Source organism: Aythya ferina, assembly GCF_964211825.1.
Source record: "Aythya ferina genome assembly, chromosome: 1".
Taxonomy (NCBI): Eukaryota; Metazoa; Chordata; class Aves; order Anseriformes; family Anatidae; genus Aythya; species Aythya ferina.
Window position 1 is genome coordinate 136,733,094 of NC_140296.1, and position 15,599 is coordinate 136,748,692.

Sequence of the window (15,599 nt, forward strand, 5' to 3'; positions counted from 1 at the left end):
TTCTTCCCAGAATCAGGAGGCATAGTAACACATCATTTCAGCACATGCATCTCCCTCTATCAGGCAGATTCTCTAGACCTTCTTTGAATAAGACTGGGGCTATCAGGGCTTTTAAAATTTCCTTTTGAAATTTTAGCTTTTGTTGAAGAAAAGGGGGAGAGGATCCTGTAGGATCTAAAAGGAAAACTGTTTTTGCCAGAAGTTCCAGGTATTAAACTATTTTCTTAACTATGTATGTACAGCAACCTCCAATTTAATCACATCTTTGGCAACCCTAACTAACTTATAAGAGCATACCCATCCCTTGAATACAATATCTAGGCTTGCCAGACAAGAATATAGCAATAATTCATCTGTTTGACTTATAAACTTATAACTTATAAGTTAAAGACTATAACTTATAAGACTAATATAAGAATAAATAACTACATAAGACTAAATAACTATAAAGACTATAACTTATAAAGACTTATAAACTAAATGCCTATACGTACTGTTAGCTGAATTATCATCCCACTTCATGGGTTTGGCATTCTGTGTGTATTTCTTTGGTCTATGTATATTATATCTGACTAGTTTGCAATAGGTTGGAAGTTATTTTGCTTTTCCTTTGGCACTTGCACATTCAAAACATAGAGAATTTAATAACTCTCCTGCATTCTCTTATGTCTCTTTGTACACTCCTTTCATGCCGCAAATATAGAAGGCAAATGCTCCTCTAATGTAGAAATAACAAGCATTGCAAACATGTTGCAGCTGATGAGGTACATAACACTGGCAACACAACCCAACTCAGATCTTCAAATGCACCCTGTGGTCTGCTGAACAGAGTGTGCATTTGATGTACATCTGAGAAAAATTAAATGAACTCTGCAGGATACAGGTACACTGACAGCATCAGTAGAAGATGGCATCTACTTTCTACAGGCTGGTTGCTGTTGCTAAAGCATGTCCATGCTTTAGGTCCCCAGAACAATGTTGTGAGATGTACCAATAGTGTTTGCTGGTTTCTGCTTTATTTTGAGAATAATTATGTGTTTTTCCTTTCATATACATCTTGAAATAGCTGTTTCAAAATCCTGAAATTATCAGAAGTGAAAACACAAAGTTTTCTTTCCATTATGTATATATGAATCCATAACTTCTGTAGTTTCAAAGCATGCCATTTTGAAGACAGTTCTTAGGATTGTCTTCAGAATGACAGTTAATTATTTTCCCCTCATCTCACAAGTACAATAGTCCCTGATTAGCTGTGCTTTTAGGAAGAGATAGGGAAGAAATTTTCAGAAGTAAATTAAAAGTGATACAGCAAGATTAGTACTTTAATTCACCCAACTAGAACATCCTGAGAAGATGACAAAAGGTCTTGGAAGGCCCATTAATTTAAAGTACTGCTGTCTCAGTACAAACATATATATGAATACAGGAAAAAAAAAAAAAAAAAAAAAAAAAAAAAAAAAAAGATGACTGAATCAGTTCTGTCTTCACAAGATTTTGTGCACCATTTCATCTGCTTGTGAGAATCCTGTGAGAAATAACAAAAAAATGTACCCAGAGGGAGATGGTAAGCTTTGACACAGATGCATAGTTTGCTGTATTTTCAGCATATATGGTTCAGGAATATATAAGAGAAAAACACAGGGACCCCTCATCCTTACTGTAGACTCTAACCTGAAGTTGATACAAAATGAATATGAGGGATTCAAAAAGTTCTGCCAAGAGCAGTTCTGAACACTGTGGACAATTTCAGAATTGAAGAGGTTTGTGGATATCTGCCTGGTGCCTTTCTGGTTCAAGAAATTATGCCATATAACTTGTCCAACTTCAAACTAAAACACCTGCCTAATGCCATATGACCAACCTAATTTAAAAGTTCATTTGTAATTACTTTGTAATTAATCAAATACTTAGTTGTTTTAATTAAGAAATTGATTGAAATTTGATAACTGATTTATAAACATTCTAGCTCAGAGCCAATATGTTTTTATTCAGTTTGCCCAAATTTACATTAGAGGTCAATTAATTTTGAAGAAATTAAAGTTAATTATTTACATAATTTTGAGTGACAGCTTTTATATGGGATTGTGCAGTTTGGTTTTCATGATCATTAATGTACTTTACATATTTCTTGTTAATGTGCATTATTTTTCCTCAGAGTCCATGTAGGCAAACCCAGAAAAATAAAATTCTAAAGTTATTTATGCAGGGTCTGTTATTTATCTGTTTTCCCCAGAGGAGCGACGGGTGATGCAGTATCAGAATACTTACTCTCGAGCCAGAGAAAGACAGGGAAGGGAGATCTCTGTGTCTGCTTTTGGCATAGAAGAGGAGCTATGTTTTCACTGTCCTGCCTTTTATTTGCAACTAGCATTTTTTTTTTCCTCCTTGCAGCTGAAGCCCCTAACAAAAGGGAAAGAATGAAATGAAACAAAAAAGCATCTGCTCTGCATGGAATTGGGCCAGTCCAGTCAAGTTTAAAGACTGAATCATTTGAGGGGTATGAGACTGGCAATTTACTAATGAGTACAACTTATTAAAAAGACATGAAAAGCTCCCTAATTACATATTTGGATGCTAAGTAGCCATTCTCAGCTCCAGAGACAGCATGACTTTCTCTTCCAGTCTTGTTCCAGACCACACGTTAAAGAAAACAAGCATCATAAAGGGTCAGATATTTTAAACACTAGGAACTAAAATACCGTAAAAGAGTTAACCAAACTCTTCTCAAGGCTTTATGCTACTTTCTGGTTTAAGTCTTACTGAAGGCTAAAAAATGTTGGTCATCTTATAATATATGCATTTAGAAATATGTAGTAAATCTCCCTGAAGATACCAGGTATCCCAAGCCTTTCAAAAGTAACACAGTACATTAATCCCAGACATCTTTTCTACCCTACCAGGCCTAGATTCCCTGATCATTAGTTTTAAACATCTATTACACTTAAAACTCAAACCAGTGCTGAAACCTTAAGGACACAAAGGCAGACATTCAAATGTTAAAAAGCAACAGAATTAATGTTGGCCACAGCCTTACTTCAGCTTCCTTGTGGATATTAATTATGATAGAGTCTTTAATTACATGATCATACACTTTTTTTTTTTTTTTTTCCACAGGAACCCTGCCTCATTTAATGCAAAGGTTCAGTGGGGCTCAGTGCCAGGAAACCTATTTACAATTCCTATGATGTAAATGACTCAGTATAATTATTTATTGCATATTATCCAAAGCCAGCACCAAATAAAAAATAATTCATTTCCCCATGATTATTTTTTTTTCTTTTATAATGTATTGATGTAGCATCCAAGTGTTCCACTCATATTCTTGAATTTATCTGCAAAATCACCATTGACAAATAACATTAGCGCTATTGTAAGTCCTAGTTTTCCAGGACTAATTCCCTTTTCCCATCGATTTACATTGTAAAGCCAACAGTTCCTGGAAGTGTTGGATTAATTGGGCACACACAACACAGCTGAATTGCACAAAATTGTACATTGCACAAAGACCACAATAACCAGTATGCATTGCATTTTCAGTTTGATAGCAAATCATCTGCACAGCACAGAGATACACACCAGCACTTTTCAGCCATGTTGAACCCTAGACAGAAGTACAGAGAAACCCTCCTTGTAGTACTCTATGTAATCTGTTCTACAGGAAATGATATTCAGATAGTAGCACTGCTGTCAGAAGAGGAGAATCTATTCAGTGCATTGCTGCTGGTTACAAAATTTGAAATCCAAAAAATCTTCAACAAGCAAGTACACAACATATACACAAAACCCAAGGGGAAAACAAACAAACAGAATAAATGAGAGGATACTGTATTTCCATATCAACAGCTGTGTGGGTGCCACACACCTATGTCATTTGCTAAAGTGACAGTCAGATAACAGTAACTCCTTATAAAAAATAACTAATCTTGTGTGTAAAATTTACATAAACCTAGTTCTGTTCATTGGATGGGCATATGCAGAAAGACAGTAGCTTTCTAGAGAGAAAGACAAGATTTACCACTAAATAAGTTTTCTGTGGCCAGTCATTCATATGAGCACAAGCAATATTTCAGCAGTGTTGAAAACAGTATACATGGGACACATTTTCTGCAACCTCAGTCATCCAGAAGCTAAATGTTGACTTGAAGTTATATTTTCAGATTCCCTCCATGATCAGTGGAGAAGACAGCCTCCAGTGAATGCTTCATCCTTACTGTTCTAGCTTAAATGCAGGCTATGCAACAGCCAACCAAACTATAAGAAGCAGAGTTTATGAAGTTAAATTAAGGATAACATAAATAACATAAATTAGGATAACATAATTCTGAAAAGCATTTTTTTTTCCTACTGCAGAATAGCAGGTGACTGAATTTCATATGATCTAGAAAGGCTAACCTCTCCGACTGATGCAAGTATATTCACAAAGAAGATGGTCACAGACTGATCCACCCAAGCTATTTGCTGCAACATCATTTACCTTTAAAGTCTCCCATCAAACACAGAGAAAGGCACACTTAAATACTGAGATGAGGTCTCAAGTGCAATTTACAGCAGGTTGACTGCCTTACTACCTTATTTCATTTGAAGGTATCTGACAAGGAGGGCATTTATAGCATCAAAGCAATAGGAAGGTGACACAAAAGACTGGCAAAGGCTTTCTGAGTACCTGAAAGCTCCTTCCTTGCCACAGGCATGGCCACTTTCTGTAAACATAGCAAATCTAATACAATATTGAGAAAGTATTACTCTATACAGGACTACAATCCTTCAATGCCATAACCTCCTCCCCCCAAAAAAAACCAGCCTTTAAGGATTACTACAACTTTTGCCTTTTCCACAGAGATGAGTTGGCAGCTGGGAAAGGAAGATTCAGTGGATAATTGGCAGGCGGTGCTCCTAACTTTATCAGGAAAATATTAACAGAACTTTTTAGACACAATCTGCAGACATTCTCATTTTCCTAGAAAATCTAGACCTTACCAGTCACAGAAGACACATGACACAGAGGTGGAACAATGAGATGGGGCTGGGTTCCAACTGAGTGCCTCCACATAGAGAAGAATCTTACAAAAAAAAAAAATGAAGTCATTCATGTATGGCCAGGGATGATCTGAAGACAACACTCATTTTTCTGGAGAATGCTTCAATAAACTTGAACCAAAGCCAAATACTATTAAACACCAAATTCTGTTTCAGCTGATAGAAGGACAATGAAGAAATAATAGTACAATTCACAAGTGTTGAAGGGAAAAACAGTAAAGATTATAAAGGTATTTTTATTCTTGGCTGACAATTCTATCAACGTAAGCCAAAAATCAAAAGGAGTAGAATAGCTTCTTTCCTTTATTCACATAAAAGGATTCTGTGCAGAGCAGAACTTAAGAAAAACGATCAGATTATGATTATATAACCTTAGCATGAACTTGGTGACCAGTATAGTCATGTCAAATTAGGATGCATTATTCAAACAGCAGGGAAGGATGAAAGTGTTTACCATCAGATATAAAAAACCCTGCATTTCCCTTTCTTCTAACCTGTTCTCTTATTTTTCCTTTGCTGGCTATGTTGGTGGGCTGGCTAACTGTACCAGCTCTCCTTCAAAAAGACAGAAATTATCAGTAACAGATGCTGATGGAGCTGAAAAGGACAGACATCCAGCCATCATTTCTTCCTTCTGCTTTTTCCCAAAGCTTCCACCTTCTCCTCCTGGCAGGAAAGTGGTCTATTTCTCATTCCTTTCATCCATAGTCCTCTGTGCTTTCTGTCATACCAGTGTTCCTGTTCTGACTTCTTTTTTTTTTTTTTTTTTTCTTTTTTTTTAAATCTCCACATGATATCATTCTCACATTTCTTACCATCTTTTTCCATTTTTTTTCCTTCTTCCACTAAAACACATTGTGTCCATTAATGCTTAGACTATACCTTGTCACTTTAATCTGTTCAGATTTAAAAAAAAATAAAAGACAAAATAATGGAAGAAATAAATGCCACTGAGCTGCATGGATGAAACACAAGCTGAAGCAAAAGCAGTCATAAACAAATATTTATATGCATTGTAAGTATATCTAATTAGTATAATTTAAAGAAAGTGTTATTACACTGGTACATTTTGTGCAGAGCCATTCTAACTATCTGACAATTACTGACCATATCATGATAGCTAGAAATTAAATTTTCTCTTACTACTTTGAAAGACAACAAAACCAAATTTTAAGTCTCTGAGCCCCTCAAAACCTGAGCACTAAAGCCAGCTTTGGTATTTTGGTAAATTATCCACCACAGAAGCTTCTCTCATCTTATACAAATTTCTCTTACACAGTTTTTACCCTCCACCTGAAGACTGAGAGTTTGGAAATTTCAGTTAAATATTTATGGCAATATTTGATTCCTCTATTGAGTCAGTTCAGATTGTCTTTTTCTCAATCAGTCATAGCAATGAAATACAGAAAAGAGATAGTTACCTGCCTTGATACTATGTAATTACAGGTTGATGTGTGCACAGGCACACGTAGATTCAACAGAGAAAAATTTCTTTTTCACCTACTTTTTGTAGTAAAAATTTGTCAGTACAACTAAGCTTTCTAGGCCTTGGACAGGTATGCTACTAAGATAACTCGTCTGGCTTATTTGAGGAGTGACATAAGAGACTTTCCATTGCACAGACCAGTTCCCTCTTGGAGAAGTTTAAAAGCTTCACTGGATTACTGTTCAGACAGAAGTCATGTAAAACATTGTATCCAATTTGAGAATAAGTAATGTGTGAGGTGGGACCATCATCACATTACCACTGACCTGAAATCATAGTCCCATTAAGAATTCTGCAATGCAGCAGTAGCTTTGTATTGCAAAGAGGTCTCCCTCTCCTCTGCACTCAACCTACCTCTCTGTCTTCTCCCTGTGTAGCCTCAACAGAAAGAAATGGCTTTCTTCAGAGAATGGTCTAGAGCACGCGGTTTATGTTTCTGGTCAAAATGTCTTTGTGCAGGGGCATCCCTCTCTGTCCTCAGACTCCAACAGCGGTCTTGGTTCCTAAGTACTACACCCTCTCTGTTTGCAGAATGTCCCTTTTTCAAGAGTAGTTGGGATGCATACATGCACAGTATAAAGAACACAAAGCACACAGACATCTTGCATCCTTTTGAAAGACAGAGCATGCTTGTATGCAAACTCAATCTCTCTGAATATAAAGTTGTTTCTTTGAGAGGAAATCTACCTATCCCTGAATTATTCAGATCTTTTTTTTCTTTACTGTTGCATGCCAATGTTTAACATTCCAGTACCTACTTTATAACAACAGCAGCAGAAATTGGCAATTGTTTCTCAACCTAGAAATAGTGAGTCATCTGCATGGAAGACATTTCTCTTTCATACAGACTCTTGTTTTGTTTTTTAATTATTCTGTAGAAACCTTTTGTGCAGTCAGAATCACATAGTACATATCCCACCAGTGACAAAAGATAGTGCAAGCCCAAGCATTTCCAGCCAGAGGGGTAGCCCTTATTGGCCAGTTCAAATGAAAATCCTACCCACCATCTCACCTTTCTCCTTTCTCCTTTTTTTTTTTTTTTTTTTTTTTTGTTTTGTTTTGTTTTGTTTTGTTTTGTTTTGTTTTGTTTTGTTTTTGTTTTGTTTTGTTTTGTTTTGTACTTGCAATGCTTTTCTTGGCACCACCTGACATTCCAAGAGACTGATAGTTGAGCAGCACCTCACTAAAGTATTACATGATTATATTAAGTACTTTCACATGTGGAATTTCTGCACATCCAGTATTCAATCTGTGACACTAACAAATAGGGTATTAATTAACAACATGGTGATTAAAGACTTACAGTTCTGACATCTGTAATAAATGTTCCAAAGATAGTGTCCTTGCGTCAGGGATCTGTAAATCAGAGTGCTCGCCAAATGAGCTCTGTTCTTTCTCAGCTCATTGCCATTCGCTGAGTACTAACAAGGTTAACAAGGCAGAGCTAAAGCATTTGAATCAACCCTTACTTTTTCAGAGAACTTAATGAATCGTGAGCAGACCATTCATATCAAGTGTTTTGCAGCAATAAGGGGAAGCTGATTGAGTAGTTTACTTACTGTACGGTTTATCAAAGTCACACCATATCTGAGGGAACCCCATCAGTTACGTAATAAAAGTTTTTATTTCCTTCTCAACATCTAATTTGACTATTTCATTATATTTCACCAGACTTTGTCAAATTTTGAAATTTGCTTCTAGACCACTTCATTCTCCCTTTTTTGCCCACTGGTAAGGCAGGTCAGATGGAAATTTTCTTTTCCAACAGAGTGTCAGTTCAGAGATGAAGTTGATTAAAATGTCATATATATAACAAAAATATTGGCATTCAGTCAAAATCTCACAAATTAGTTATGGCTTATTTAATTAACATTCAACTATAAAACATGATTTACCAAATATATTCACCTAACAAAGGGCATGAGATTTCTTACTGAATTCTCTCTATTTGACACTCATAACATGCAAACATATATGGTTTTCATTATTTCATTTCCTTCATGATAGAATATTTCAGCTTGTTAATGTATATACAAATACTGGTAATCCTGAAAGCTGGTTGGGCTTTATTTTTCTTTCAAATTTTAGTTTCTTTCTTTCTTTCTTTCTTTTTATTTTTTTTTTTTTCAGTTTTCTTTATGTTATATACATCTTTGTGTATGGATTTTCAAGAGCAGACAAATAGTGAAAATGGCACATTGTCTCAAAGAAAATAGTGGAAATAGGCAGAAGACCAAGACTTTAGAGAGATATTTTTAAAATCAAAGTTGTTAAGATCCTGGTGGTTTTTAAAGTTCTTTGGAGAAAAGGCTAAAATGGACTCCCCATCATGCCATTGTGGGTAAAATTAGCAATGGCTAGGGACACTTACAGAGGTATTGCAGAAAACTTTTTTTTCCATTGCTTCTAGCATGTGGAGACTGTATGAATCCTGGAATTGTAATCTGGTGGATACACATTGACAGGCAAAATTGAGTCCAGACTGTATATGCATCTGGTAGGACCACTTTCAGTTTTGTGTCCTATGTACAACGGAGATGTGAAACTTGATCTGTGACATTAATGGGATCAAATGGTGACGCTTAATCCTATGGAACAGGAGAGACCTTTTGTACACTCTCTTGAACCTTCATGGTTTTTGCTAAGGTCTTGACCTTTATTTTGGTACAATAAAATTTGCTAACCAAAGGCATCTCATTTCTCTCTGTATGTATTATATAAAACCAGATACACATTAGTTTCTCTGTCATGTGATATCAGAACCAAAAATGTGTGACAAGCAGAAAGTACCTCTCTTTCATCAAAATTCTGATCTTGTTTAGTGCTACTGATTTTCAAAGGAAAAAGTAACAATCACACATAACTATTTTTCAAGATAAACTATGCCTGAAAATAGTTTTTTTTTTATTCTCCCGGAAGAGACATTCTGTGCCTGATGCTGGGACCAACTATATCACAGAAAATGTTGTTTAAAACAACAAAAGTAATTGCAGTGGTTTATTGGCACTTAAGTACTCAGATAAAAATAAGAAAGTTAGCTATTTCTGCTGACAGGATCCGTAGCATGTACACACCAAGTACAAACCAAAGACAGTGGAAGGTTCTCAGAGTTAACAATGAAACTTGGAATAAACAATAGGTTTGCTAAGGAAGTTGACTGAAGTTTAAGATAACACCTTCTCTAAATGTATCTTCAGAAGGCAGATGTTGAGCCAATGGAAAATTCCCAGACACAAAATAACCAGACAGGAAGCTATGGATGAGGGACAAAAGGGGGCAAGAAGCACAAGGGTATTCTGTAAAGAGGGCAGAGTCTTGGATTATGTGACGTACCTGCCAAAGTTAAGTTTAGCCAGAACATATCTGTAGTTCAGAAGTCAAGAGAGTGCTGCAGAATAAAGATCACGGGCAACCTTTATCCAAATAATGCTGTCAAACAGTGAGAAAAATGAAGTAAGCATCCTCTACAGTTTGTTATTTTTATGCCACAGAAAGAGAACAATAATATTTCAGAATCCTGGGCATAGCCTGTCTGCTCATTGTCAGCTAGGGCCAGTCAGGTGTCCCTGAGGAGGGATATTAGCCAGAGCGGCCATACACCTGCACTTCTGGAACAGAACTTGCTCCTGGGCATACTTAGGGTCCAAATTAATCTGGGCAGAGAAACTGTCTTTACTGCAAGTGCCCATTTAAAGGAAGAGGATAATAAAGAGAGGACACCCTGCCAAGGAAATGGGTCTGAAAAGCTAATCTAATGTGCTTCTGGGAACCAGTGGCACAGGTCTGTCCTTGATATCACCGGGGCCAAAGAACAAGCATTTTGAATTGCAAGAAGCAAGGTCAAAGCAGTTGAGGAGCTCTGAACTGGGACACCTCAGAAAATGGATTTGGGAGAAGCAACAGTTCTCATTTCTTTGATTTTGATGCCAGCAGACCTGGGAATTTCTTGACTGTCATAAGGGCAAGAAATAGCTTTGTAGGTAGCAGATGGCTCTGCAGTTTGCCTGAGAGACATCAACCACTACCAGGCTCTAGATGAGTTCCTACCTACAACAGTAATCTCTAGACTGAGAAAGAAAACCATAACGTGGCATACCCTTGTTTGACAGGTCAGTCACTCCCAGGTTAGAGTATGAAGGCTTGAGACCCAATAGCTTAGTGAATGGCCAAGAAAGGAAGTTCTGTCAGCTCTGCATTGTCTCTCTTGCTCTTAAACTAAAATAAATCAACTGTCACTGCCTCCCCTTTTCAAGTCACACGATTTCTTTCCCAGTGATTTCCTCCCTATATCTCTTCTCCTCTTTGAGGCAATGTTAGTATGTTCTTCACTGCTTCTGCTCTGCTTGGATCTTCTTTTATGTACTCTCTTGTGCTTTCCTTTTCTACTACTATCCATACTTCATTTTCCTAGTTGCTGATCATTTTTGCTGCACTCTGCTTCAACATGTTTCTGTTGCTGCCAGCTCTGCAGATCTCTTTGTCAGAGAACATCCAAAGTACACACAGCCCTCTTCTAAATGTTATGCCCTCTTTTCATCTGGGTCTTTTTTTTTTTTTTTTTTCTTTTTCCTGGGATGCTGTATCTAATCAATGCCAAATGACTGTAATGCTAAAAAGTAGTCTTAGCATCTGAGTCATTTTGTGATAAAAATTAAATAAGGAAGAAAACAGCTTGAGGGCCCAGGAGTCATAACAGGCCAACAGCTTAAACAGAAGCCTCATTTTTATGCTGTATGCTCTTTGTTTCTCCTTAAACACTGTGGGGCAAACTCTCTGATATGGATGAAGCATAACATCTCATGATTGGCAGTTCAGATTATAGTCTCCAAGAGTGCACCACAGCCACAGAAGTGGACAACTGCCAAGTCACCTCTGAGAAGCAGCCCAAATAACATCTTTGATTTAGGCCAGTGATTTCCAGCTGTGGGTCATGACCCCACATGGGCTGGGGTCAAGACAGGGTTCACAGTGGGTCATGAAGTGTTAGAAAAAGCTGAAGAAATATTTAAGCTTAAGGATTGCTGTTCACTTTTCTCCCACTTTGTGGGGGGATTGGGAGATAGGGGGAGGAGTGGAACTGCATGCAAACAGATGATCCAAGAAGGCTGATTGTTTCAGAAATTCAGACTTGAAATATTGGGAATTCCACACTTTAGAGAAATTAAATGGTTCTGTGGCTTGAGTACAAGGGGACTGCTTTGTCTATGTATGTTTTCTTAGTTTCCTTTCCTTTCTTTTTTAAAGTATTAGTTTGAAATTAGCCAGAAGTCTGGAAAGGTTTCAGTAACCTTAGAAGAGAGACTATCAAACAAATACAAGAGACATCAGCATGAGCATCCTAGTGACAGTACCTGGCTTTCATCAAAATATTTTGAAAGGGTTCTCAACAGTGAAAACATTTATCCTTCCACTAGAGTAAGGAAGCTTTCATTATCCACATTTTACTGGCCAGGTGACTTTCTCAGTGTCATGAAAAAATTCTGTGGCAGAGTTGAAAGCTGAGTCCAAAACTGAAGTCTTAATTAATATAATGCCCTTGCCACAAGACTATTCTGTGCTCAAAGAGTCCTGAAAAAAAATGCATTTTCAATCATATGAATATCACCAGCACCTATGTAATTAGAATTGTGCAATTACAGGAGCATTGCAATAGACCTTGGGGTCTTGGAAGCTGTGAGAGGGATTAATCCAATGACTGATTTTTTTTGATCTTACACTAATAATACAGATGCAGCCATAGACAGCGATTTGCCAATATGATTTAATCCCTAAAGGGAATACCTGTAAAGTCTTGCCCACACTTGTTTATAAAAATCAAATTCTGTTGCTGTTTTTTGTCTTTCAGGATTACAGTGTCAGTTGATAAAAACCATAATTTTAAAAATTATTATTATTATATTTACTACTCAGTAGCAACAGTAGTGAATTACCAAAGGTCTTCCTTACATAGGCCATTCTGCAGCCTTTTAGCTGGTAACTATAGCTTTTGCTAACTGAGATAGATTCAGATGTGGGAACTGAAGTCATGTGGGACAACAGGCCATGCTGGGAGAATTATCTTAAAGCAGGCCAGCCAAGAGCAGTTTGTGAGCAGGTGTGGCATGGCCTTTGTTGTGTGCATAACCAAGAGCAAGATGTGCAGCATGGAACTTGTTTAGGAGGTCAAGGACCTCAGAAAACTTATTCAGCAACATTTTTGAACCTGAGTAAACTGCAACAGCAGCAAGACTTATCCGTATGGTATCAGCTCACCATGTCTACAACTCCTTGGAACACAGACTAATTAGCACCAGAATAAGCTTTCATTGATTACATTTTACAAGCAAAGATACTTTCAGTTAGCTGATATCTCATGTTGGTTCATCAATCCAATTGCTGGCACAATTCTGTTCTCTCGTGTAGGTAAGAACTTGGACTCACCCATTATAGACTGATTTGTTAGGTGGGAAAGATCATTTATGGCTTTCACATCATTGCTTTAGCAATGGATCTGGATACTCTGGCTTCACAATTTGCTAGTTGATAGTCTTCTGCCTTTAGTATTTTCTTGATATATTTATACTATATACTTTCCTACTTACTTTTAATATTTCCTTATATACTTTTTTTTTTTTAATTAAGTAAAATCTCAAAGCAATTTGCTTCATGTGATTTCCTAGTGATGAAATGAACCTTACATAACTTTGTATGTAAGAATAAGTCTGTTACAAACTAGACAGGGACAGATTCCCCCACCATTTTCCTCTTGAGTTTGGGAAGCTTATCTGTTTACAATTGTCACCTCTCTTTCTGCATGGGAAGGTTGGGAAGCCTGGGATTTTCGATATTTATGCATGTGATGAGTGGGGTAGAGTAGGAATGGATGCAGACTAGGAACATTTTGATTTTAGAGCTCTTAGAAAACTGTTAATAGGATGATGAAAGCCTGATCTCACAGATCTGTTACACTCCACTGGACTATTTTGCAAGGTTTCTTTCTGTAGGGTGATATTAAGTCACATCACAATACCTGTAAAATTTTCACCTGCTAAAAAGAAACAAAATCACTTTTCTCTGTCTAGACAAATACAATGATAAAAGTGCTTAAAAATACCTGTCTAGAGACACTCCAGACTCCCTTAACACCTGAGATCTCTTACTCTGGTAGACAAGACAGATTAAATCATAGAACTATGTCCTTTTGGAACAGAGGTTAGAGGCCTGCTAGGGCCTTAAATGGTACTACAAAACTTTTTCTTCATTTATTTATTTTTTTCCCTGTGGTAACTGAATCCCACATATACTTTTCTTGCTTTTATTTTTTAATAACAGAATGAAAAATATTATGGCTCTTCATTTCATCATTGTAGGTACTTGTGTGTGTGTACATTTATAAACAACATTAGGGCATTGCACAGCAGGAGCAGCTTGAAGAAAAATGATGGCATGTAACGCAGGCTCAACCAGCATTAGAGAAACTCACTGGGCCTCTTAACTATTAATTTTCAAAGATCTGGATTTTTTAAAATGTGAATGTTTGTTTAGAATGTGTAATATCAAGATCTAGGTGTTTGAAAAAGACTTAATGTTGAGTTGTAGCTAATTGTTTGTTCTGGGAGGTACTAGTAATGTATATATATGTATATAACTACATAATTTGATGTATTTATATATACATATTACACACATTTAAATATGGCAGCTCTTCATCAGAATCAGCTGAGTTGCACTCATCTTCTAGAGGGGGGAGTATGGGTAAGCACAAGCTCAAAGCTTCTGTTAAATATCATACCTCTGTAGCCAAGACAGGAAAAAGCATAGTACAGAAATTCAGAGATAGAAGGTACTAGAAATAATGTTTTCAGCTCACACCACTCTCTTCTCTGCAACTGTGTATGAATTCTCCATTGTCACTCAGCTGCGCACTACTGTGCTTTGTAAATTTACAGACAGAGCAGAAGGAGACTCCAGAGGTGCAGATCAGTACCCTCTGAGATACAGAAGCAACCCATTGTGCTAACAGCCATGTGGTTGTATGGAGCAAAGAACTAGAAAAAATATGTCAGACTTCATCATTTCTAGATGGAGTAGCAAGTGGAATAGTGGAATTACTTTTTTTTTTTTTTTTTTTTTTTTAAGGTTTCTAAGTAAAATCATCTTTAGAGAGATATCTTGGCTCAGCACTTCTTCATTTTCCTGAATCTGGAAGAAAAGGGCAGTTCAACTATCTTTGCTGGAGGCTAAACAGGATCTAAAAGATACATAAGATACATTGGAATTTTTTGCAGATGGGCTCATGGCTTTTTTATGTTCCCTACCTACCCAATACATTCACAGGAACAAGAAGAAGGACCATGATGAAATCCTGGTCCAAGTGAAATCAAGGCAAATTTTTATAAGGTGGAGATACCAACAGTAATGTCAAATTGTTGGACACTTGAAAGGGTCTCCAGACTCTGGGAGTTTGTGAAGTCTGACTCCATGCATCTGTAAATGGAAGACATAAAGAGTAGATGTACCGACTTGACAGAAGATTAGGGTTTTTTGGAAAGGTCTGCTAGCCTCCTTTCTGCAAAGAGCAGAGCTAATACAAATATAAACATGGAAAAGAAAGGCCTCTCAAACTGTGCTAGCCAAAGCCACATGTTTAAATTATATTACAATGGGTGTTACACTCAACTAGTAATTATCTGGAGCTAAGCAATAAATATATAACAATAACTTTAATAACTAATCTATGATAGAACTCATGAAAGAAATAGAAAAATGTTGTCTGGAACTAATTAATGCTCAAAAATTAACAAGCAAGAGAAAGATAAACAGTATGAGATCATCTTCAAGTAATATAAGGAGCTGAACTGTGGTGTATTCCCTAGGCAGAGTTGAAAACAGTGACAAATCTAAATAAGTTTTCCTGGAAATCACAAAAAAATGTTTAAAGGGCATATGAAATACATATTGCATAAATCTTCCTGATACCTAATTATAAAGATCTCATTGCCAGGTATGGTGACTTAAAATCATTCGGTTTCCTTGCATCAGCAGAATTCTCATAAACATCAGCATGCTCAATATGTTGACTGTTTTATTTCATATA

General features: G+C 36.7%; 1 protein-coding gene across 5 annotated transcripts in view; it reads right to left on the reverse strand.

The window, feature by feature from the left end:
• LOC311437337 (potassium voltage-gated channel subfamily KQT member 1-like) overlaps positions 1-15,599 on the reverse strand; it is a 533,151-nt gene that overhangs the window by 134,262 nt on the left and 383,290 nt on the right. Inside the window, exon 18 of one of the 5 annotated variants that reach the window (XM_084520433.1) lies at positions 4,978-5,060. The exons of the other annotated variants lie outside the window; for them this stretch is intronic. Within the exon in view, the coding sequence (XP_084376559.1) occupies positions 4,978-5,060 (83 nt within the window). The remainder of the gene's footprint in view (positions 1-4,977; positions 5,061-15,599) is intronic. 5 annotated transcript variants of the gene reach the window in all.